Source organism: Typopeltis vanoorti, chromosome 4 (assembly GCF_054136105.1).
Source record: "Typopeltis vanoorti isolate ZY-2024b chromosome 4, IOZ_Tvanoo_1.0, whole genome shotgun sequence".
NCBI classification, from domain to species: domain Eukaryota; kingdom Metazoa; phylum Arthropoda; class Arachnida; order Uropygi; family Thelyphonidae; genus Typopeltis; species Typopeltis vanoorti.
This window is the reverse complement of record NC_143552.1, coordinates 73,684,344-73,710,606: the sequence shown is the minus strand read 5'-3', so window position 1 is coordinate 73,710,606 and position 26,263 is coordinate 73,684,344. Positions and strand designations below refer to the sequence as shown.

Below are 26,263 nucleotides of genomic sequence, written 5' to 3'. Positions count from 1 at the left end.
AAGAAACGAAATCAGAAAGCAAATAAAGAATTCGCAAGGGAGAGAGTCACTTTCTTAGATCATAAACGATTTACTGGTCTGCTTCTGACACAATGAAGAGGTGTTTCTAGTTGTTTTATTAAATCAGGATTCCCTTATCGATAACTTACTTGGGTGATTTTCTTTATTCTATCTGTAGATTTCTTTGTCAATAAGTAGTTGGTTTCTGAAATTTCATGATTATCAACAGAACTAATCCTGTTGTCAACTTTTATTCAGGATATAATTATGTTTCGCTGACGTGGTTATATCCTGTTGAGCTCGCAACTGAAATTTATTCAGAAACTAAATAGACTGTTGATAACGGCAGAATTGGTAGTGTATATCTTACCCATAAGGGTTGTATAAACTCTTATGAATGAATTAAGAAATTCTGCGAAGAGACTGGTTTTATTCTGGTCTAAATTCTGCGTTTAGCACCTCCACAACTCAGTCGGTATAGACGAAGCTCTTTGGTCGGAAAGAGCTGGGTTCAATTTCCGTCCGTGACGTGAGGAACCTTTGTCTGGTCTCTCTCGACTAAAGGTGAGTTAACCGGAGGTATGCGGTTAACCCTTTAACTCACCATATGCAGGTAGAGGGGTTTTCTCCCGGTCGGTTTGCCTGTTCTGAAGGACAAAAATCTCGGATTTTTTGTCCCCCAGAACAGGCAAACTGACCCATGAACACACGCTGCAATAGTCAAAAATGCATTCCTTTCCCCCTCCCCAGCAACCCAAACAGGCCAGTTTGGGTTGTACTAACAAACGTCGCATCAATATCAATCCCGCTTCTAACGCATGCGGAACCTGCATTAGAAGCGGGATAAACGCGCAGAGGAAGAAGAAGTTCATAAGGGTTTATAAAACTATTCAATAAATGGAAATGTGATGTAGTTTTGGGGAGAGGCTTCCTGGTGTTTTATGGACTGGTTTTAATTGAATCTAACTAAATGTTTACTTATCAGATGGACCTTATGATTAATGTATAGGCTATTTTGAAATCTCGTACTTAATAATTTCCCCTTATTATCAGTTTCATGTGTTCAGAGGACTGATCTTCTTTACTAGTTAATTTACGAATTTCCCTTTTCAGGTTAAATTTTCCAAACGATTTAAAATAATAATAAACACACTTAAAATTTATAATCAACCGCAAAACGCAATGGTCACTTTGTCGTTAAAAACAAATAATAATTATTACTAATCATTATTTGTTAAGGCTAAAATAAGTTAGGACTACAAGATTTAAGTCCACTCGCTTTGAAAGGAAGAGCCATAAGAGGATTTATTATTTATGGTATTGGACGGGAACATATAGCTATATAAATTATAACACCATCACACTGTTAATTTCGTGAATTCTGCTCTGGAAATCAGTTGACAATTTTGCAAAAAACGTTCTGGTTTCTAAGGAAACAGTTCAGACCACAATATGAGTTTGGTTCAGTTGGGTTGACTAGAATTACACACACACACACACACACACACACACACACACACACACACACACACACACACACACACACACACACACACACACACACACACACACACACACACACACACACACACACACACACACACACTTCATTGTTCATGTTGGTTTACCAGATTTACAGAATGAAACCCACGAGTTATCCGAAGGAAACTTTCCTTTCCGTATGAGACTAGCTGTCCTATCTTACTTCCAGTTGAAAAGGTCTCATAATGTTTCTTCATTTCTTGATAAAAATACCAAATATTTCCAACCAATACAGACTGCACTACAATATGAATCAAGTTCAACAGTTGCAGAATTAATAAAAAAAAATATTCATCTGGTGCAGTCTCTTTTTTTAATAATTTACCAAGTACTTACAAAGCTATGGAGAAATCAAATTATATTTGAGAGTCAAAACTTGAATAGCATGGCGAATGGAACGCTTACCTTTTCTTAGATTCTCTGTCGCGTTGGCAGTGGGAGTAGCTGTAAGATCGAACTGCGACATCTTCATGTCGTCAGCTATCACGACTTGACGTTTAGGATTCCAGCTATACCACACGTCCTTCATGGAATAGCCAACTAATGAAACAATGAGCTGAGAATTATTGAATAATCTGAATACAACTGATCAAAACAATAACATACTGTTCTTTAAAAATCACTTTTAACTGCTAAACGTTTTACTTGTCCATTTACTTTTCATATGAAAAGGATTTACAATATAGAAATACATTTAACCGGATCTGAATACTTTCTTAGTATAAAACTTTAAAAGGAAGTCATTTCGAAATGCAAACATTAATTTGGTAATGTAGTTGGGATTAGCTCAAAAGGTTTGAGTTTACGACAGTGTAGAACTAAACTCCGACCATAGAACAGTACGTTCACATATAAAACTTCGTCTTAGTACTTTTAAACTTAAAACAAGTTTAACAAATAAATATCACTGGAAATGACTAGCTCCTCCTATCCTACAAACTCAGTATAAAAAACACTACAAAGCAAACTAACGGAATTCGCTCAGACACACACACACACACACACACACACACACACACACACACACACACACACACACACACACACACACACACACACACACACACACACACACACACACACACACTGGTAAAGAAACGCAATAATATTAAGCAGCTATATGGGAATAAGAGGACGCACAATCTACATAGTCAGTAGACTATGCAGTCATTTAGTCAGTAAAAGAAGTAAATGATGAAATACTCGTATGTATGGCTTTTAGAAATGACAGAAGAGAAAATCATATCCAGGCTATCTCTGAAAAATTAGAAATATATCAAAATACCCATAAAATTAGGCAAATCTACCAGGTGGCTAATTCCTTATGAACCGAAGAGAGGAAGCCCAAAAAGACTAAGAATTAAAGCTAAAAATGGCAAGATACCTGAAGATAAAAGTGAAGAACTCTTACTACGGAAGAACCATTTAAAACTATTAGATAATTCATCAGTGAACTACCCTACAGATAAAATTGTTTCATTAAGTGAAACAGTTTTATGATGGATGAATTTGAAACTGTGCTAAAAACCCCAAAGAATAAGAAAGCACGTGGTATAACAATATAAGCTATTAAACAGGGAGGAAAAAATCTTTGGAAACACTGTTAGCCAAATGTAATGCAGCTCTAGCGACGTCCAACATTCCATCACAATGAAGAAAAGGCTTAATAATACCCAGAAAAGAAAATCTGAACAATCCAGAAAATTACCGAAGAATCGTACCACTTCCAATTCCATACTGAAAACCGCTTTTGGGCACATCTAAATCGAACTGAACTATATGCAACACCTCTTCTACTCAATAATTAAGTAAGTTCTTGCAAAAGGGAAAAAAACAGAAGCACTGTTGAACACATCTAGCAGCCTTAGAAGGCTGCTAGAATGAGCAAGAGATGAAAACCTTCCCTTGATCGTAAACTTTTTTTCTAAAAAGCTTTTGATTCAATCAATATACAAAGGAGGTTCAAAATTCTTAGTTATTTTTATTTTTATTTGGCGCACTTTAGAAAATAATCAAAGCAATATCGTACCAGAATTAATATGAAAGAGTAATGGTTAATGGAGAGATCACTGAGAGCTTTCTACTGGAGTTCTTCAGAGAAACATTTGGCATCATATAATTTCATTATTACCCTCGATTAGACTCACAGAATAACTCTTGAAGATTCATCAGGACAAACCTACATAAGCAGTCTTTGTTTTGCAGATGATGTTGTATTGATTGCTTCTAACATTCAGACTGCCCAAAACCACTTAGATCATTTATGTAAACTTGCAGCACTGATTGGGTTGGCAGTCAACAGTAGCACAACTAAAGTCCTAAAGAACAGAAGAAGGAAATATTACACTAAATGACAACATTCTTGAAGAAGTAGACGATTTTGTATACCTTGGTTCGTACATCGATGAACATAGTAAAAAGAAAACACAAATGTCTTCAATTCCATAAACGTCTAACTAATATCTGGAAATCCAATCTCTTCGCCACAAATCTCAAAGTCGTCTGTACAAAACCACCAGTCGAGTCATATTTACATATGGGACCCAGAAATGGAACATCACTACTCGACGAGCAGTTAATATAATCAATAGTTTTAGGATAGCATGCCTAAGAACAATAACAGATATACTAGAACATGGCAAGATCACATTCCTAGTACTTTCATTCTTAAGAAAGCCAACAAAACCCCCTAAGAGAAACAATTCAAAAAGGTCAAACTGAGTCAACAAAATTCACCATTCACCTACATTATTTCTTTTGCTTAGGATTACTAATGGACACAAAGGAAGAGGAAAACCTAAGAAACAGCTTTGACAATACGTAAGCAAACTTAATTTTGAAGATGAGGTTCAAGAACCATCTGACATTTAGCATTCGGCAAAAAACAGAGCAACTTGGCTCCATTTGATCCAATAGACTTTACCTCCATTAGTTTTTGTTATACGAATATTTCTGTGAATAATCCCCTATTCATACAAGAATAAAGGATAATAAAATATTACGGTAATGTATTGATTAACCTTATAGTTTCTTAAATAAGTTATTAAGAAAGAGCCTGTATTTAAATATACCATTCAGTATATTTAAATCATTTTAAATATACTGAATGGTACAATATATTCTAATGTGCACAAATAGATAACAATTCCTCCTTTGAAATGGAATGACATTTTTTCAGAAGAACAGACTTGAGCAAAATAATGTATATGGAAATGTAAAGTTTATAGGCTTTGATATATCTACCAAAGTTGTCGAATTCCTACATAATGGCATATCAATATGGTACAGTTGAAGAAGTAATAACAACAGAGTAGTATTTTGTTTTTTCAGCTTCATTTATGATATTTATTGCAATAATCGAGAATGGTGTAGTAAAATTATCGCTAAAAACATCTTATTCTACACACAGTGTCGTAAATATGAGAAGAGAGAGAGAGAGAGAGAGAGAGAGAGAGAGAGAGAGAGACAGAGAGATCTTCTTGTTAAAGGAATCCACGAATAACCCTCGACCAGGGAAGATACCGACACTAGTACAGGGTAGGTACTTGCACCGACTAGACACTAAGTTACCTCTAGGAGATGTACTGTACATTCAAGTGCGTGTGTGATCATACACAATACTATTCATGAGTGAATCATATTTCGTGGGTGCGTGCGTGTGTGTGTGTGTGTGTGTGCGTGTGTGTGTGTGTGTGTGTGTGTGTGTGTGTGTGTGTGTGTGTGTGTGTGTGTGTGTGTGTGTGTGTGTGTGTGTGTGTGTGTGTGTGTGTGTGTGTGTGTGTGTGTGTGGAGGTGGAGGTGGGGGGATACTAAGCGCTGGCCGGGAATGCACGATTATTCGAAACCGCAGCTCTGCTAGAATGACTACGTGCAACAGTGTCTCAGGTATACCGAAAATAAACAAATGTCCATCCCAAGCATGTGGCTGGAAACAGCTTATCTTTGGAAAAATAGACGAAGGAAGGGCAAACAGAATTGCAAATCGTAACAGGATACAAATGATGAAAGACAGCATGGTACAATCCGAGTTTGAGCTGAATATATTTGAAAATCTTTTGTCAAACATTGTCCCGAACGGGAGCAAAACAGCAATCAATCATAGTTCTTTTGTGCAACAGAAACAATCAGCAACTAAGGTAGATGACGGAACATCAGAACATCAGACACCAGAAAACTTAAGAAAGGTCGAGTATAATGATGAATCCCAAAGACTGATATTTCTAGCCGACGAAAGGACAATGGTATGTAGACAACAGCACAAAACCATGTATCCATCTTTGGTCACAAAACTGCAAGGTGTGAGTGACGTGTCATAGATTGAGGCACATTTTATCGCATTCCTTAATCTGTTTTAAAATATCAGAGAGTAAGGTAGGAACGGTGCAGCCTCTAAACACTATTATCCACTAGGTATACCCTCGCTCATGTACATTATTCATCGTGCATGTAATGGACACTTCCTACAAGATATTGTCATGTCACAGATGATGTGATGTCCGGGAATGGTTATAGGATCGTGATAGACTTTAAATGGATGTTCACTGAATCAGTCTAGTTATATAACTACTGGGATGAAACGGACCTACGATTAACGAACCTGAAGAAATGCGTCATGTACAGTCGGGGTAAGATATCTTCGGAGAGTTTGCGGAAATTCGCCGAGTCCATTCCCAGCGTCTGAAGGTGATTCTAGGATATATCGCTGCCTCACAGTAAAAGGATTTTAAACCTGAGTGAATTTATTACTGATTTTCCCCATCTTGATATAAATTGCAATGTTTCTAATATATTTTATATTTATTTGAAATTTATCATAGTGTGTATATACGTTTTAGTTGTATATAGCTGTGAAAAGATAAATAATGGAGAATAATAGAACCTCATGTTTCATTCAATAAGCGTGAATAAGGTTTGTTTAAATTTGTAATTAAAATGCAACAAAAACGAAAAAATATTCAATTTAATAAACAATAATTAATCAATATATAGCACTTGCGAAGCATTTTAACAACAATGGGATCCATTTATTCAAGAGGGCTCAAATATGTAATTAATTTGATTATTATTATGATAATGATTACAAAAATTATCGAAATTTGCAGGTGGAATTACATTGAAGAACAAATGCGAATCTATTAAATAATTTTTCTCAATTTAAATCAAAACTAAGTATTCATATCGTCCTTACGTTCCTATCTTCCTCTGTATTCATAAAAATTAATGTTGTTGTTATTATAAAACTATAATAATCATAATATAATATAAAAACTATAAAACTAATAGTTGATTAACTTTTACATTCATCCATACACATGAGGAATATATTTAAATTATTAAAACGAAAAAGTATTTACTTACAGCTTCCAATTTCTAAAGGGCATCTTTGAGTATCCATTGGAAAATTTTCTAAATTCATGGGACAACTAGCTTGTATAGTTAACCTGTATGGAGAAATGTCATATCTTAACAAGAGTGCATTTTCCAATTGTATACTAGTGGCATCCAATGGACGCTGAATTCATAATAGAAAAGTCAATCAATTAGCAATGCAAAGTGTGTCATAATCAACGTAGTTCAGGGTTTCTCTAATAATTGAAATTCATGTAGTATAAAAATCTGATAGCACTTTATATGAAGTGCTATCAGATAACAATCAGATAGTTTTGTAATTCCCGATTTTATTTAGTTACACTTTATAGGATATGGGGAGTGCCCAACCTATTTAGGCACTGCGTGTACGAATTTCACAAAACCTTTTTTCTAAACAGGCGTTGAATTTGAATCACTAAAATATGAAAGTGATCAAAGTTATAATTGTTAGTGCTGAGAACTCTCTCTTACAATAAGAGCATAAACAAATGCTGACATTTGAGAAAGAAGCTCAAACTATCAGGTACTTCATGCTTTATCATAATGGTTTACAGTCCCTTCTTTCCTTGAAAGAAGGGACTGTAAACCATTATATATTAAAAAATATATAATTTTAATATATATATATATATATATATATATATATTAAAATTATAAAAATTAAACAAAAATGAAAACTAAAAATTTAAGAGCAAAAAAGAACAAAAAACTAATAAGAATACTGTATATGTATATTCAGTAAGCAAAAGAAAACATGAACAAAACTGGCAAAAAAAAGATGATGAATCTGGTGTGTTGGCTTGGATCTTTCGTGGGAATCTTCGTCGGATTATAAAGAGTGCAAACGTAACACCAGTTCTGCAGTACATATAAACTGAATACTTTGAATATTCAACCAAACACCGTCATGTTGTTAGCCTCTGTATATATTTTACTAGTTTTTGTTCTTTTTTGCTCTTAAATATTTAGTTTTCATTTTTGTTTAATTTTTATAATTTTAATTCTTAATCTTGATTCAGCAATCTTTGTTTTATACATTTCTAATTTTACGCAATTCAATGTACATATTCATTTTGAACATCTTTCTCTTATCCCGTTTTATTTCAATGAAGTTCTATGATGTTCTCTTCCAAGGTATTCGGAAGAGAACTTCATAAAACTTCATTTCAATTCGCTTCCGAATACAAGTTATGCCGAAGATATTGTTGTGTGTATATATATATATATATATAGAAAGTTTTTTACCTTGGGTATAATATATGTTAAAGATACCAAGTTATTTTAAACCTGGTTTTTACTCCATTTCCCAAGTAAGCAAACAGACAAATAAGTCAAGTTTGCGCCTGCATGTAATGCAAGTCTAAATGACCCGTAAAGTAGTACAAGTCTAGACAACTTGTGGTAAAGTTGGATAAAGTTAATGCATAACATCATACATCTCCTCAAGGAGATGGGCTTTGCATTAAGGGTAAATATTACGAATAGTGATCAGAGCTTATTCCAACGAGTTGCCTAGACTTGTACTACTTTACGGGTCAGCTAGACTTGCATTACGTGCAGGCGCAAACTTGACTTATTTGTCTGTTTGCTTACTTGGGAAATGGAGTAAAAACCAGGTTTAAAATAACTTGGTATCTATAACATATCTTTAACATATATATATATGTGTGTGTGTGTGTGTGTGTGTGTGTGTGTGTGTGTGTGTGTGTGTGTGTGTGTGTGTGTATTCAAGATACCAAGTAATTTTATATTAAACTTGTTTTTTAATCCTATTTCCAAGTGAGCAAACAGACAAGTAAAAAGGATTAAAAGGATAATAAGTAAAAGGATTAAAAACAAGTTTATATAAAATTACTTGGTATCTTGAATAATAATATACCCAAGTTAAAAAACTTTCTACATCTATCTCTCATCCTGAGATTTTATTTAATAAGGTCTAAGCACCTTAGATGTCCTCGCTACTTTTTGACATTGTTAATTTTCTCTTTTCTGGATCTTCTGTCTGATTATTGTCTTATTGTTTTCATTCTTCAAAATGAAAACAATAAGGAAATAAAACAATAGAGGTATCCATATGTGGCATAGTTTCGATGAGATATACCATATCCATATATGGCATATCGCATCGAAATATACGTCTCAATTTTTCAAGTAACGTTAACACCAGGATAATATATTCCACATACGGTTGAAATCGATTGAAAAACTTAACCTATTGTGGTATATGACAAGGAATCCGCCTTCCCTTGCTCATTTTTTTAAAACTCAATTAGGCTGAGTTTCATCTGGGGATCGTCATACTCAGAAAATGAAAAATCCAGATTTGTTTGAAAGTGACTGAAGGATACATCCTGTAGAGAAAAATTCCTCGAGTATTGTGGTTTAAACTCACACACCTGAACTTGTTGCATAAAATGTCAACCAAATGCTTTGGCTGACCGGATGATATGTATCATCCTATCAACCTGTGTTTGGAGTAGTAAAAACCATCTTCCGGCTATTGACATTTATTTGAAACATGATATACTACAATACGATACTGCTCTCTTTTTTCAAGAAATTCTATAACTCTCTCTCTCTCTCTCTCTCTCTCTCTCTCTCTCTCTCTCTCACACACACACACACACACACACACACACACACACACACACACACACACACACACACACACACACACACACACACACACACAAACACACACACACACACAATCTATGTAAAGTCAAGTTAGCAAAGCATATTTACAAGTATATCAGAAAGAAAATTTTACGGGGAAGATTCACATAACAATAAAGTAATACAGAGATGATGTTGAAGTATAACAAAACATCCATTCATCCTTACTTGTCCCAAAATTTGCAAATTGGAAATAATATAACAGTTTGCCTTCTGGTTGATATTTTTTATTGAAGACCACAACTTCTAGATGGCAGAAATTCCCTGGTTGGCCTAGTGGTTAGCGTATCCACTCTCCAACCAACAAGCTGCGGGTTTGAATTCCGTCTTGGGCATGGATGTTTACGATTTCTTTTAAGTGGAAGATGAATTCATCCTCCGGTGTGAGATCATCTCCCACTCTTATTTAAAGCCTGAAGTGGCTCGAAAAAGTTTCATGTTTGGTCTCTAGAGTAGGATTTCTGGATTGTGTAAAAAATAACTTTTAAGTATATAAAATTGATAAAAATAGAAAAAAAGAAATCCTTATCCTACTCGCGTACAAAATGCACTATAGGTTTGCTCATAAATATCGCTTCTCGTTTCTCCTATCGATCAGCAGTGACGTTTACAAACATTATTGCATTAATGAAGTTGTGATGCTTTTGTCTTAAAATTAAACTGTTAAACAACTTCATTGTAAAATATTCCGTTTACAATGAAGTCGATTTGCAAAGAAGTTACAATGACAAAAGGCAGTCCTTTTGTCATCGTATTCCTGTTAAGCATTCAGCATAGCGTTTGACTATTGCCAGAAAATGTGTTGTAACTAAACATTTGAAAACATGAGCGATTATATTAAATTTATGGCTTCACTGATTAGAATGTTGTACACTAATAGTTAAAACTTTATAAAATCAACATGAAAACTAAATTGTTCAGATTAACATTAAAAGAATTTAAAATATGATAATCTTCATTTTATTCAAGACTTTGTTCTGGTTATTAAGAAACCATTGTAGATATAAACATCGGTACAATGTATACCATGTACAGTAATGGTAACAAAAACGTTGTAATATACATATGCAATCTTACTAGCTGTAAGTTTTTCAATAAGTTCTCACCTCGAAGAATAAAGGACTCTTCCATCTTTATGCAGACGAACAAATTTGTTAGGGGTGGTAATGGTGTGAATGTACGCATGCTTTCCATTATAGAAATAAGTGTCTGGTCTCCATATTTTCTCCAGCATGGAAATCGAGAGAGCTAGAGTAGACATGCTCCCTGAGAAGGCTAATCGTTTATCCACCCAGCTTTGCCGGAAGTAACAATCCATGAAGTAGGTCTGCAAAAAAAAAAAAAGTAAACAATTGCAATTACCAATTATTAAGTGAATTATTCTTGATAATTAATAACACAAAAACTCTCTTAGGAATAATTGGATTACAGTGAAATATTCTGATCATTCCTTATAACTCTCTGGAGAGCATCTCAAAATAAACTTTTCAAAACTCAACACCGTACAGTTGATGTTTACACCAGGAGGACTGTGTACTGAAGAGAAGAATTTATATACTGATGGTCAAGTTGTAATTAAAACTAAGATATTATATTTGGATATTGAATACGATTGTATAAACAACTGAATTAACCCGAAATGCTTATTTCAGAACTGATGCATTACAAAAGATAGATTATCTCATATTTCGACAAAATTTTCATGCAGACCTGAAGTGAAGAATATTCTCAACGAGGATGCTGAACTCACCATGTCAATCTCAGATACTGGACCCATGCTTCGCACTTCGACGTCAATCAGCACTTTCGTTGGGTAATCTTGAAAAGTAAATAAGATGTATAAGTTCCCATTTGTAATAAACACATTTTAGTTACTCTAAAGAGATGTAAATTAACAATAGTTATCTTCGCTGTTTTTAACATCACACGTATTATCCTGAATTACGCAATATGTTGACTCCCAAAAGTAGTAAGACGTACGGATAAATCAGTTATGTTCTAAAACTGTTTTTAATGGGAACTAACACATCGCGCGCTGTTCTAAAATAAAAGACAAGACGATAGTGAAATTATACCCTAATGAATAATGAAACTTGCTCTTTATCTTTCTCTAAATAATGTGACTTTTTTTTCGAATCTCAAGAACTTCATCATTATTGAGGATTTGTACTTCCCTTGCCTTAAAATCTCCACTGAGAATCAGAAGTGTTACAAAAACGCTTATCTGTAAGGTTAAGGAACTTAAAGTGTAACTCGGTTCAGAGTTTATTAGTTCCATACATGCCTCATGAACTGAACTCAGGTAGCATTTGTCAGCACGAATGCACAATATTTTCCAAACCCGACAAATGAGCAAGCAAATACATGTTTGATGCTCTTTAAAAGAACAGTTGTAGTTTAGAGCATCAAAATTGTTCTAAAGTAATTTAAAACTTATGAAGTTAGAAATCTTTGGTGCGAGTTGCCATAGTATTCACTACTTGAAAGATACGAACTCCGTTCATCTCTTATTAATGCTGCCACCGCTGATTCGACTATTCTTCCCCTCTCAAAGTCAAGTAGAGACTTAGTATACTACAATTACTTATCTTTCAAAAAAAAAACTATTTTTTCGTTAGTTAAATAGCAATCGGTGCGTCAATCATAATTGCCCTGTTTTGATTAAAGATGAAACCTCTAATTAAAAGCGCTACTAAAACAGAAAAATATATAGAATTGTTGTCAAAATTGCAATACCAACACAACAGATGGCGGAAAAAATCGTAAAAAATGTAAGACGTACAAATAATGATCGCCTTCGAAGCTTTTAGAGTTCTGTGCTCTTACCTACTTGGTGTAAAAATGATCGTGAATATTTTTATCTTCCCCCAAACATTTGTGGAATTTTGCTTCATTAAATCCATAACGTTTAGATCTGAATTGTTCAAACTAAAACAAAAAACAGCCTTAATCGAATTCTACTCTCCTCTCTCTCTCTCTCTGGTTTTCATCTTCTACCTGCGGTCTTGAATTTTCTACGTTCACCCCCCCCCGTTTCTTTCTTTCTTTTTTTTTTTCTAACTCTCCGTTTCTTCCCCGCAGGAAATAACAACATTGCGCCAGAGACCCAATTCATCCATCTTTTCTTCCGCATTTACTATTCATTCTTCCACGACATCTTTCGCTTTGGCATTCTTTCCCGTGAAATTTTCCGACTCTCTTAACCCTACACGATCTTCCTTTCTATGTCATCGGAAAAAACCTGAAATCCGCCTAAAGCCATCGGACTGTTCGCTTCCGACGACATTCCCCTTCCCAGAACCCTTAAAAACGACGCCTGTGTGTACTTCGACTTCCTCTCACAGACGACCCATTAAACCAAGGGCGAAGAATTTTTTTTTCTCCTTCGTTTGACAGTTTCTAGATGACTTTTTCATTGGAACGTGCGGTTTCCAAAGAGGCTGCTCAGAACAGTGATGTTAATGGTAGAGTTTAAAAAAAAGTCGGGACTTTGGAGCGACAGGTAGCAGTGTGCACCGAACATAATAATGATTTTTTTTTACCATAGAGGATTCCTGGCCATTGTACGCTAAAATTGGTTCTTTACTCAAAGCTGACATCAGTGACACGAAAGGAGTGAATAATGAAGAGCGTGCGAAGTTTATTCCCTACTATAATTAAAATGGGCAGACAACAGGTCGAGATAAAAAAAATAAAAAAAATGGGAGGAACAAAATGAACGCTATTAGCATGCCTTCAGTGATCAGCTCATCAGAAACTTACTAGGAAAGAGACAAGAAACACGTAACTGTTTCTATGGGAGATATCCCAGCAAGCAATTGGAGAACGCAGTTTGTATCTGCTAATAAGTGGAGCAAGGTTGTTAATGCCAAAGCAGAAATAGTACCGGAACAAGTCAATAGGTCTCCACGGCCTAAACTGTTTGCAAACACACACACACACACACACGCACGCACACACTGAGGAAATATTCATAATGATTAGTTGGTTCCTGTTGTGCCTACATTTAGTTCTATTTACTTGTATGAAAGTAGCACACTCAACATAATGTAAACAATTTTAGGGGGAAAAGATACCCTTCCTTAAAGGACAAAGTGTTAAAAAACCTACTTGAAGAATGAGGTGTCATGTACTTGAATTGGTATTTAAAGTAGCAGATAACAAGCGAGTAAAGTACTTGAGGGCATGACGAAGTATTTCAGATCAAAACCAAGCAGAACAACCAAAATGATTTCAAATACTTATATCTACTTCTAGTATTAAAAAGACTTCAAATAAATTTTAGTACTTCTATTTACTTCAGATATTTTCAAAGCAATTGATAAAGTACAAATATAATATAAAGATTCAATCAAGTGCGAACTAGTTGAAAAGTAGTTCAAGTGAAAAGTAAAAATAAGACTAAATTTACTTCTCTATCAAGTTGTACTATGCACAACATTCTTTTCAAAATCTATAATTCAATTGTACAGTGTTTAGACTATAATACCGAAACCATCCATCTTGTTGGATGTATTACACTTGTCTGAATAATACAATAAACTTCTTAAAACATCCGAGCATTGCTAAGAGACTGAATGTGAGTAATTTGCTAATGCTTAGAAGAAAAGTATAAGAAAAGTATTGAGCTTTCATCTTCGTAGGAATTTTTCATCATGGCGAAAAACTACTTAAATATTTGCCACTAAACTGCGATCTTTAAGTTTTACATGAAATTCATAACAATGATTATGTAATAAATATGTTATAAATTTTTCTCAGAAGAAAATGTTTTCTTCTGTGAGGGAAAAACAATTTATTTATAAATTTATTTAAGAGATAAAACCAACGCAATCGTGTATTTAAGTCTAAATAGTCTCTAAACTGTAAGACTAAAAACATTTTAAATAAATGAACTGATTATAAATATTTGTTTTGATGATTCCATCTAAATCTTTACTTTAGAAAACTAAATTGGGATGTCAGCTTTCAAACACGTGAATACCGTACAGACAATCTATAAGCATGTACGTATTCACTTACCCACAATACAGTATCGTTTCATCAATCCATACGCCTTCAATATGACTACCTACCAACACACCAAACAGACAAACTAAGAGGGGGGGGAGAAGAAAACTCACGTGTGAACACCAGCTGGTTACGATGGAACGGCGAAAAGTGGATGCTGATGACTTCAAAAACATGATAACAATGTCTTCTCATTACGATAAAGCAATAGAGACAGAAATGCTGACGGGGCACCTGTCACAAAGCCGCTTACATCAGCTCATTTGATTCACTTTCCCATCTACCTTGTATTCCCTCCCTCCCTCCCTCTCTCCTTCTTAACCACCCACTGCTGTAATTCGCCTTAAACTACTTTAGAGCCGCTAGTGGTGACCCAATCACCGCCGCAGGCGGGCCTCTATTTGCGCTGATTTTTGTACGAGACTGGAATGGAGAAGAACGTAGAAATTATGTCTGTGTGTGCATTATTGAGTCGTGCGCGAATTTAAATAAATAGCTGACAAGGTCGGTAATGGTGGCACGATGTACTTCTGTTTCTAACATCTCGCTCTCCTGCTAACGAGAGAGTTAGTAATCGTATCGCACTTGCTTAGCTATCCTCGGCCTTTACGACCTAAGAAAACGACCTTAATAAAGATGCGGAACACAATACCAAGGGTTCGTACATTGCATAATTAGTGTCAAATAAACACACGAAGAATGTTCCCGAGTCACTTTGATCCTTAACAGAAATAACCGTAAGAAATCCGGTTCAACACACAATTTGGTGTTAAGAGGAAGTTAAGTTACAAATGGCTGTAAGGCATCCCAATAAGTAAGAAAGCGACTGTCTCAGATGTCGTTTAATCTGCAATATATTATTTTCAGATTTATTGCGATTACCGTAATATTTCTTATTGTTTTTCTACTGCTTTTTATAGTTGAAAAATGTTTTTATAATATTCAAGATAAGTACATTCATGTTCAATTGAGTGCGATTCAAAAGTAATGGAAAATTAGTTCGACTGGAAAAATTTTGTTAATATAATGCAAAATATTTATGTATTTAAATTTAAATTAACATTATCAATAATGTTAATATTGCACTAACATTATTTTATTTTTATTTTTTTTAATATTTTTTTATTGATTTCTAAAAGATTTACACAATTACAATAATCATCTTTAGTGACATTCCAACTTGTAATTTTTACAAAATTCAGCACTAAGTGCTGCATATGTGATTCATTTTCTACACTGCATTTCAATTAAAATTTTGATAATAATAATTTTTTGCATCTATATTTACAACACGTTCTTCTAATATTAACAATGAAGATTACATGGAATTTTTGAATAATGGATAATAATAATAATAATAATATGATAATGTCTGAGATAAATTATATACATATATTAATTTTTTTAATAATAATAATAATTTATTGATTGCTAAAATATTTATACATACAATAAACATCTTGTGTGACATTGCATCTCATAATTTTACAGAGTTCAGCACTAAGTGCTGCAATTCCTACATTGGATTTCAATTAAAATTTTTAATAATACTTTTTTGTCTTTATATTATGTATTTACAACGCATGTTCTTCTAATATTAACAATGAAGATTATTCAAAATTTTTTGTATAATTTTTTATTTTATTTTATTTTTATTTTATTTTTTTTTTAAGTTTGAGAAAGAATGATTATACATACAAATTTCTGTATTTGCTTATAAAGATTACTTGTAGATGAGTGAGGCAAGTTAATCCCACCTACTTCGAAGCTTGGGTTAGCTTTCATGAAGAGAGTGGGATTTAGCCTTCACTATTTGTGTTGTTGCTAATTTATGTATGGGATGTAGGCATTGGATGCTAGTGATTTGTGATGTGTATATTACTGTTAATGGTTTCTTAACTTTGTTGGTATATTTTCTAGAGTTCGTTTTTTAATGTTCTGTAGTTATCCACGTGTTTTAACTTTCTTGGTAGATTGTTGAGTTGCGTGGGTATCTGATGTGATCTCACAAAAGAACCGTATGAGTTGTTGAAGGGTGTAGAGAGTTGTTGTAGGTCGTGTTATACAATATGTATCTCTGTTGTTTCGATAGATGATGTTGAAATAATTCCTCGTTAATATCATGTAGTGTTTCAGGTTTTTAATGCTCAGAATTCTGTGTATCGCCATGTGCTTGTCGGATATTGGTTGTTGCGTGTAAGGTGTCCAGATCACTGTTGACACGATTTTCCTGTGTAGTGTTTCTAATTTTGTTAGGTGGCTGTTTGATGTATTTGCATAGACTGTTATTTCGTATCTGAGTAGGGATTCGCAGATACTGTGATATAGAAGTTTTTTTGTGTTGGGTGGATTAGCATGCAATAGCATTAACATTATTGATTAAGTTAATCTTGAATGCTAATACTGACGTTAACATTATTGAGAATGTTAAGTTAAAATTAAAACCATGGAAAATTTTAATAACATTCACAAAATTATAAATATTCTTTCTTGCAACGTTTCATCAGAATACAAAATTAATTCTAATTCTATTAATAATTGAAATTATTTTAATTCGTGACGCTGCTCGTTGCTATGTCAACAGAGGGAAGCAACTTTCTAGATCCCGGGATGTAAGTGAGACGGCTGTGATTTTTTTTGTGTGTAAGGTAAATACTCATTCATGAAACAAATCTTTCTACTATTCAAATAATTTATATCTGTGATTGAATTATATGAAACCCGCTGTAACGAATTATATTGAAAATAGTTCAAACTCACTTCCTACATCCGGACGTAAATGGAAATCATATCCTTCCAGAAGACTGTCCAGTAGTTCGGAAATATTCTGATTGACACGGTTAGTCGCTTCCACCTCAACGGTCCTGCAAATATGATGTCACAGAAATAGCACGTCATATAAATTGTGCATGCTGTACATGAAAATATATTATTTTTCTTTTGACGAAAGATTTAACGGCTAATGACAAATCAAAATTGAATATATATTAAGTACTGTTAAAATCCCCCCCCCAAAAAAAATATTTTTGAAAATATTCACTTATAATTAATTTAGAATACAACTAATTAATTATGACATTAAGTAGTATAATTAAGTCATAATTTAGAAAAAAGAAAGTAAAGAAGAATAAAACAGATAAAGTTGAAACGATGAAAATAATTAATGATGATGATTTTTCTGTTTACTGATTTTTTTTTAATTTTTATTGTTTTACTTGTCCGCCAGGGGAAGGAGTGTCCTAGGTTCGAATCTCGTCGAAGACGTGAGGAGCTGAAGGATCTTCTTCTTCAACCATAGGCAAGTTAGCCGGTCTTGGGCGTGGAGGACAGTAGGGTTTTCTCCCCGGTTTATCCTGGGGTTTTTCATCCCACAAACAGGCAAACCGTACCCGTGAACATATAGGACACAGTTAGTACGGCAAGGAAGGCAACGGGAAACCACCTACCTTGCTCATAGTCACTTCCCTAGTATGTATATAAGTGATAAGATTTTATCATCTGGATTAGAGTTAGATGTAGAAAGTTTCTTCTTGGTTATAAGTGAAGAAACTTTCTACATCTTGCCAAGTTTCTACAAACTTGCCAAGAAATTATAGGTATATGTCTTTTTGCATCATCCTGGAAAGGAAGCATCATCCTTTCCAGGATGAAGATACTTAAATCATCCTTTCCATGATGATTTAAGTTTCTTCACGATGAAAATAGTTCGAATACTAACAGGGAAAGAGGATTTTAAAACAAAGACAAAAAAGTTTTTGAATGCATGCCTCTTTTTCGTAAAGAAACAGAAATCCTGCAAAAAAGTTAATAACTTCCTTCGGACGCAGTTATCCATAATACTCTTAATGCGTTAGATCAAAGAATGCTTAATGTAAACAAACTGACACTAAATCAATACAAAATAGGGTTACCAATATCCAGTCAAGAACATCAAAATCCAGCCGTACACTCCCAGAAGACTATTCGACAGGGGATGTCCAAACTGCATTCCACTAAGATCCTTTCTATTACATTGTCTATCTGTTAACAAAAAATACACTGAGGTTGGCAAATATTAAATGAGCTTAAATATCATTTGTCAATGCAATCTTTAATTCATATTTCAACTAAATATTTATTGTGAAAATAAACCGCCAATTCTTCATATTATTATTTTTATTATCACAACTTATTTACAGTATTTAAATAACGATATAGAATGCCAATATGTTTTTTATTATTATCCGTGTGTTGCGATTGATTCTAGTTTGTGTAATCCCAAAGTCAGTAAATGCTCCCAATGGTGTTAATATATCCTTATTACACCACAAGAGAAGTTTTACGATCATTGAATGACAAAAAACCTGCATTTCTGTATGCGTTTCGTAATCGAGTAAGCGATCGATTATCATTCAAATGCTAATTGTGACATAATGGCATTCAAAACAGCACGTGAATGCAATAAAAGTCCGCATAAATTTGTGGTGTATTTTAAACGAAAAGTACGGATGTAAGGTATTGTTCAAGCTTATTGATGTGTCAATCATTGAAACCACTTGTGTCATTTTTAAAACAACGTAAAAACTCATAGAATTCCATTTCTTTTAATAAATTCATGCCTTTTAAGTGTAAATAATCATAAAATATAATTTTGTTTGGATTATTCATTGATTTACCTACACGTCATAACAAACAGACTCAAAATGCAGTCTACATCCGGTTGGATATATAAACTCTTTACAATGTTGAATATTGCAAACATCGTCGATATGGTAGTTTATTTAAATGCATTAAAAACTACGAACAAAGTTACACAAAGTGAAAAACCTGAGAATCAAAAAAAAAGTAATAGTTATCCTTACCCATGTGAAAGGACACATCTGGTGTTAATTCCTACCTTATCAATAATCTCTTAATTCTTTCAGAATTCTTGCTGCAATTCACCGTGCTCAGCAATCCATATTTTCAAGGATGAAAAGAAAAAAAACTTCTAAAATCTCAAAACTCATCTTGTCTTGGGAACGTTACATGCAAATTACACCTTTTCTGCTAATACTCAAGATAACAGTAAAATTAAGACTATAATAGAGAGGTATAACTTCGGTTGATGCATTAATCATTCAAATGATATCAGTCGTGTAGTGTGCAATTATGGTCCAATAAAAGACCAGACTTGAAAAAATTAAGAGAATTTTTTTTCACTGAATGTAACTCAAAGTAAGTTTAATATCCTTAGCTACAATGAGAATAGAATAGTATTAACGTGTTGACGTAGTGGGATTTTAAAGTACGAGTGGAGATCATGAACTATTTTATTTATTATCTTTTAAGTACGTTATTAATAAGCATAAGCTATTTTTGATTTTTTTTAAAGCCTTCTGATGTTTTAACGATGTACGTGTTTCCTTAGCAACCGGTACCATGGTAACAACTGCAAGATTTCATTATTGTCACGAATTCTGTATGGAGTGCTGAAAACGTAAACAATATTTTAAAATATGAAATAGGCAGTAGATTTCTCCAGTCTATGGTATGCAACTTATTAGGAGAATTGCAGTTAGCCTCCTACAGAAGTAGTTGCTGGTTTGTGCCAATATTCCTAACACGTTCCGTATATATTTTGTGAGAGCCGTGATGAGGCAGCTTAGAACACCATTATTTATAGCTCGTCTCTTTCTATGTGAGCAAAAGGCAGTAATAGCGATGATTTATTGGACCTGTTAGACATCTCATTAGGATGCTGAAACTCTCTAAAAATGGGTTTTTAGCATTCGTGTCTCGAGTGGAGGCAGAGAATGTGGATGAGTATGAAGTCGAACTGTTGCTCTTGGGAAGTCACCTAATAGGAAACTAAGGCTTTTTTTTATTTAGTAGAAGATAATCTACATTCAAAAAATAGATATTGAAACTAGAAAAGAATGGAATTTATTTGTAGGGTTTATCATCAATTTCGACACTGTTTTTTGCCAAGTTTGGGTGGTGTACAAATATAATCAGCACGACAGAATGACTGGTTCTATGCCAGTCAGGAAATAAAGCATGCGCTCCTTCTCCGTGAATAAACAGAGATGATGGATGAACTGAATATCGTTTTTACACTCAAGTCTGTTTACTTGGGTAATGAACAGTTTGGTTATTTCTCTGTAAAAGTCTTTTTTGTATTATTATTTTCAGCAAGGAAACATCAACTATGTAATTGATGGCTAAATCGCGCACATTCCTGAATCTTCTCTACCTAGCTACTTCACAAATACTTTTGATGGTGTGTGTGTGTGTGTGTGTGTGTGTGTGTGTGTGTGTGTGTGTGTGTGTGTGTGTGTGTGTGTGTGTGTGTGTGTGTGTGTGTGTGTGTGTGTCTCTTTAATAAAAAGGCTTGATTTGCTATATGAATAACGTTTCGGCCCTCTAACCTCAAGCTATGAGTTCGAATCTCAGTGTGGTCGTAGAGGTTTTTGATACCTCTAAATGGCACGATAGTTTTTGTTGCCCGATATTAGACCAGCATCCTGCTTGAAGGCCCGGATTTAATGTCTAATGTTAATACAGTAATCTGTACAGTGGGGTTTTTCCGGTTATTTAACCATTAGCCAATGGCCGCACACGTGGCCTTAACATACTATAATAATAGGCTTTGCAGTTTCTCGTGTATGATGTTAATTTAAGAGAGAAAAAAAATATATTAATGTGCAGTAATATATTTGCGATCTTTTGGGTGGGGTTAAGAAATATATAATGACTGACCGATGGTTGGCGTATTGTTCTTCAAAACCACATGAATTTCATAACCCAATATGGGACCACCACAGGCTTGAAGTGGCTTTAAAAATTCCCTTGTTTGGTTTCTAGAGCAGAGTTTCCGGAATGTGTAAAAAATAAATAAAAATTACTACAAAAATAGAAAAAATCCTTAGCCCACCCACAGTACAAAAATTCTACAAGTTTACGAAACCTTCGTGGGTAGGGCCTATATTATATAAAAGTACCCTTGCGTGATTATGAACCAAAATGATTTGAAACATTCTTACGAGACAGATATTTTCTAGACAAAAAAATAATTAAACTGGTTTTTAAGTAAAAATTTTGTAAATCCGCACTAATTTAATTGATTTTTTCTGAATGGCGTACTTTAATTAACTTTGGATCAGTTATGGTTTTATGGTTGACTTGTGGTTTTAATTAATTTTTTTAATAGTTAGAATTGCTTTTTTTTTCTCTTTGAAGAATTTTTTTATAAATCAGCGAGCATGTTTAACTCGCTGCTGTAAATGTCCCACTTCACGTCTACCGTTAGCTATGACACTGCATCTTCCCGGATTATTTAGCCAATGAAAAAACAAAATTCCCGAAATTTATCATCAGATGTTGAAAAAATTCATATAAATGGCAATTTTAGGTGATAAATGATTTTTGTCTCGTGGTGTGAAACCAACATCGTACTTCATGAAAAATTTAGGTGATTTGTAGAAGTGTTTCAAGTAACTTTGTTTCAGAAACCAAACTTCCATGTATGATTTTTAAGAGTAGGTCACAATACAAGCAATGTAGGACAGGCTTACTACGTTTTGTAGATGAGATTCAAATTAAAGGGTAAACAATAGCTTAAAGGCTAAAAGAGCTGAGGGTCAGAGTATGAGGAACAGAAGGCTAAGAGAAAGCTAATTATCATTATTTATTGGAATATGTTGTCGAAGTATTGAGCTAGGAAAAAAATCACGAATAATAGAACATGATAATCTTGAGATTAGGTTTGTGATCAGATTGCTTGTGCTATAATTTTTAAGATGCCTTTTTATATAACTTCTAGAAATATGAATTTAGTTGTGGTAAAACAGAAGCATTAAGGGCATTCTGAAACAGAGGGCATGAATATTACATCGTATTCTGCACAGAGGACAAAAATCTTATAATCCTGTAACAGTATTATCATTGGTTCACTTATGTAAGTGATGCGAGAGTTATTTTTTATGTATTTTAAGCATAACAGGAAGCGTAGTTTTTTCTAACTGCATTATTCTCTACGATTAAACAAAAACAGAGCCTCCATCGGATTTTTAGAAACTAGAAACAACGTGATCTAAAACTAAATTTTAAACTGTTAAATGTCAGAAGTCTCTCTATTTTTATATTATTACACTCAAGTTAATTAGAAGGATGTGATAAAAAAAATTCTTAAATTTATTCCCCTATGACGCTAACTGCAGTTAGTAAAAAAAAAACTTCCTCTGCTAGCAAGAGCAGAATGTGGGTCATTTCCCATTTCTTTCAGTGTCCTATAGTGGATTTATTGACAAGTAATACGTGCTAATATGTGTTATACTCTTTGTAGTGTTTTGAGCATGCGCTTCAATTTCCACAAGAAGAAACTTTTAAGAGGTTGAAATTTGCTCTGGTTTTTGTTGAGGACATAGGAAGTAGAACTCGGTCATTTGATTGGATTTTATTCGTATCAAAAAGAGCAATTGCTGCTGATATGATGGTGAGCAGTGGGCACTTTCATTAAAAAAAAGACATGTTAATCAAGTTTTATTTCCAGTTTTTATTTTTTTCCTTGAGTGAACAATTCCCTTATCACCTTATTAAATGTGAAATGCGCTATTTGAAACAAAACAACAACAATAAAAATGATGGGACTACAGATGGCACACAATCAGAAAAAAACCTTCTATTATTTTAAGCCAGGAATTGGATATAATCATTTCACTACTGTCATTTAAATCTCTCTCCCCTTTATATTAATCTCGTATTTATTCATTTATCCTACAGTCGTTTTTTTTTTCATAACTTTCTAAATAAAACTACCTCTTTTCCCAATAATTTATGAGTTCCATATCTTCTGACCTACATAATTACCAACGGGCATTGTCCTACACCATTCCCATTAATCCATCCTCTATAATGGCAATTCCTACATAATGATCATTGAACTCTATCTTCGCCAATTAGGCACAGCGCCATTACTCACTCCAATCTCTCATTCACTGACGTCTCTAGCGAGATGTTAGGAGATAATTTTAGTTCTTAATCCCCCTCCCCCCCCCCCTCCAAAACTCATCGAACATACAAACACACCCTCGTTCATACCATAAATGTCGTTACAAACAAGATTTGCATCATTAGTTCACTCTGCCCAATTCCGCCCATCACAAAAACCATGCACATAAAAGTTCCGGGCGGCGTCCAGTTCCTGGGATTATCCTTTAGATATTCGGTCGCCACCTTTATTTCTCTACGGACAGTTCTAAAAGTCTATTATGAGATTCGTTATTAATTTATGAACATTTCCTATAGAAAAGATATAATCAGGAAAGGGATAAAAAAATCAAATATTTGTTCCAATGCATACCCTACTATGGAACGACAAAGTCGAAAATTCTAATAACTTATTTGAATTATGCGACATTTAAACAGCTAGCTGAAGGTAATTCACTTAGGCATGATGCCAAAGTGTAGACATCCTCTGTGGACTAATATCTGTGACCTGCCCATCGCAAAATTGCAGTTTTATAAGTAAAACTGCAATTTTGCGGTTTCACTTATTAATTTTTTTCTTTCTCTTCACTCCTTTTTCGTACATTTCCTATTTTTTTTTCTTTTTTTTTCTTGATATCTTCCAATTGAGAAAATTTAATATCGTTTATTGTTTAATACAATTTAATATAAGTTTTTCATTTCCTTTTTTTTTCTTTCATTTAAGGTTGAATGTTTTTTTTAATCACTGGTCATTTTTCGTTTTTAATTAGTGAAGGCAGTACTAACACACTTATGTCTAACACGATGCTCCAGAATTGATTTAACAAATAATATAAAAACAACAAAACTAAAATAATTTTTATTAAAAAATTACATATTTCATATAAATATATTGAAAATATATACTTCAATAAAATATTTAAAAAGAGTTTATTTGTTATGAAAATTTTAAATTGATACATGAGAATTTTTAAATACGCCTTTTTTTATATATATCTGATTAGTGTTACGTCTGTTCTCGATATTAATTCCAGATATTCGATACAATCCAATGTCATATATCTTGGCCTTCTACGCTGATTACACAGCGATACTAACCAGATCTCTCCGCCCACACCTAATCACCAAAAAACTCAAAGAAAACCTACAAATATTAGACAAATGGTTCTCCAATTGGAGATTACAAGTAAAACCCTTGAAGAGCATAGCCGTGCCCTTATCCAGAAGAACAGTATCTCCTACAGGGGACATCTTGTTTAACACCAAAATTCCTTGGAAAACAGAAGTTAGTCTTTTGTCCTGCAGTATACCAAGGTATCCGACTTCTGTTTTCCAAGGAATTTTGGTGTTAAACAGGAAGATGTTTAACACCAAATTACACCAAAGGAATCGAAAGCCATCACCCAGCTCTATCCCTTAATAAACAGAAACAGTAAATTACACACCAGAATCAAACTGCTCCTCTACAAACTGATGATTCGTGCGATAATCACATATGCTTCGCCAGCATGGTATTAGTATCATTAGTATCATACCGCTGATACTAATATCCTCAAACTGCAGCGAGTGCAAAACAAGTACATTCGTATGATACTGAACGCCTCATAGTTTTTCAGAGACGTTCAACTTCATCGGGACACCGACATCCCTTATATCTACTCTTTCCTTCGGTCACTTGCAGCAAAGTATTTCCTAAAAACGATTACACATCCCAATCTACTGGTGCAACAAGCTTCTGACTATGATGAAACGAATCTCTACAAAACAAAAGACCTAAAGCCATCCTGATTTCAAGACATGATCTATAATCTCCTTTCCCCTCTCAGGGCGAGCATATTGCTCATAAACGTTTTCTTTCAGTGTATCCATTCAGACAGTGCGGAATATGAAAAGCATCTTGCTTCACCCTTCGAGTCAGTAAAGTTAAAGTTAAAGCCTGTGTTACACTGCATTGTTGGAGAAACTATCTTTAAAGATTAGAGCACGTTAAATTGTCAGTTGTTATGCGTTGATAGTTTTTTTTTTAATTACTAAGAGATGTTTGATTGTCTTTCTTATTTTTAAGTAAACATCAATTTGATATGCAGAAATTAACTTTTGGATTTTATTCCAAAACAGCACCTATTCTTAAACTTGCTCCCTTCACACACACCCACATATATATATATACATATATATATATGTGTGTGTGTGTGTGTGTGTGTATATATATATATATATATATATATATATATATATATATATATATATATATATATATATATATATATATATATATATATATATATATATACATCGGAATGCGTTTTTCTACTGGCTGAATTTTTCCATCCATTATAATATTTGAGTATAGACATAACAAATATTTGTCAATAATGCAAAAAAATAAATTGAAACAAAGAAATCGTAAGTTACCGGAGCTTCAGAACAGTTTCAACTTCATGTGACAAGAAGAAATGAAAATACTCTATTTTCAGTGCAAGAATCAATGTGCAAGAATAAATATTGTTATCGGGCGGGGGGGGAACAATAAAATTATTCCATTGATAAATTTTCATCTGCATTTTTGTGGAGTTTCCGTTTTAATTCCACAGCTCATAAAAAAATATTTGTAAAAGTAGATGACGGTTCAGAAGAAAAACATTCAGAAAAACTCCCAAATTTGAGGATACTTCAATACACATTAATTATCCGATTCTGTTAAGATAAAGCTCGA

The 26,263-nt window shown here is 33.7% G+C and overlaps 1 protein-coding gene across 1 annotated transcript in view; it reads right to left on the bottom strand.

Annotated features, from left to right (window-relative positions):
• The window catches only part of LOC150107415 (gamma-aminobutyric acid receptor alpha-like), a 63,573-nt gene extending 37,691 nt beyond the window's left edge, over positions 1–25,882 (bottom strand). The window contains exons 1-6 of the mRNA XM_090391836.1: positions 25,842–25,882; positions 17,359–17,462; positions 11,339–11,406; positions 10,695–10,915; positions 6,901–6,983; positions 1,948–2,082 (exon numbers count right to left, since the gene is read on the bottom strand). Of these exons, the coding sequence (XP_090247962.1) occupies positions 1,948–2,082; positions 6,901–6,983; positions 10,695–10,915; positions 11,339–11,406; positions 17,359–17,462; positions 25,842–25,882 (652 nt within the window). The remainder of the gene's footprint in view (positions 1–1,947; positions 2,083–6,900; positions 6,984–10,694; positions 10,916–11,338; positions 11,407–17,358; positions 17,463–25,841) is intronic.
• Positions 25,883–26,263: the final 381 nt, after the last annotated feature.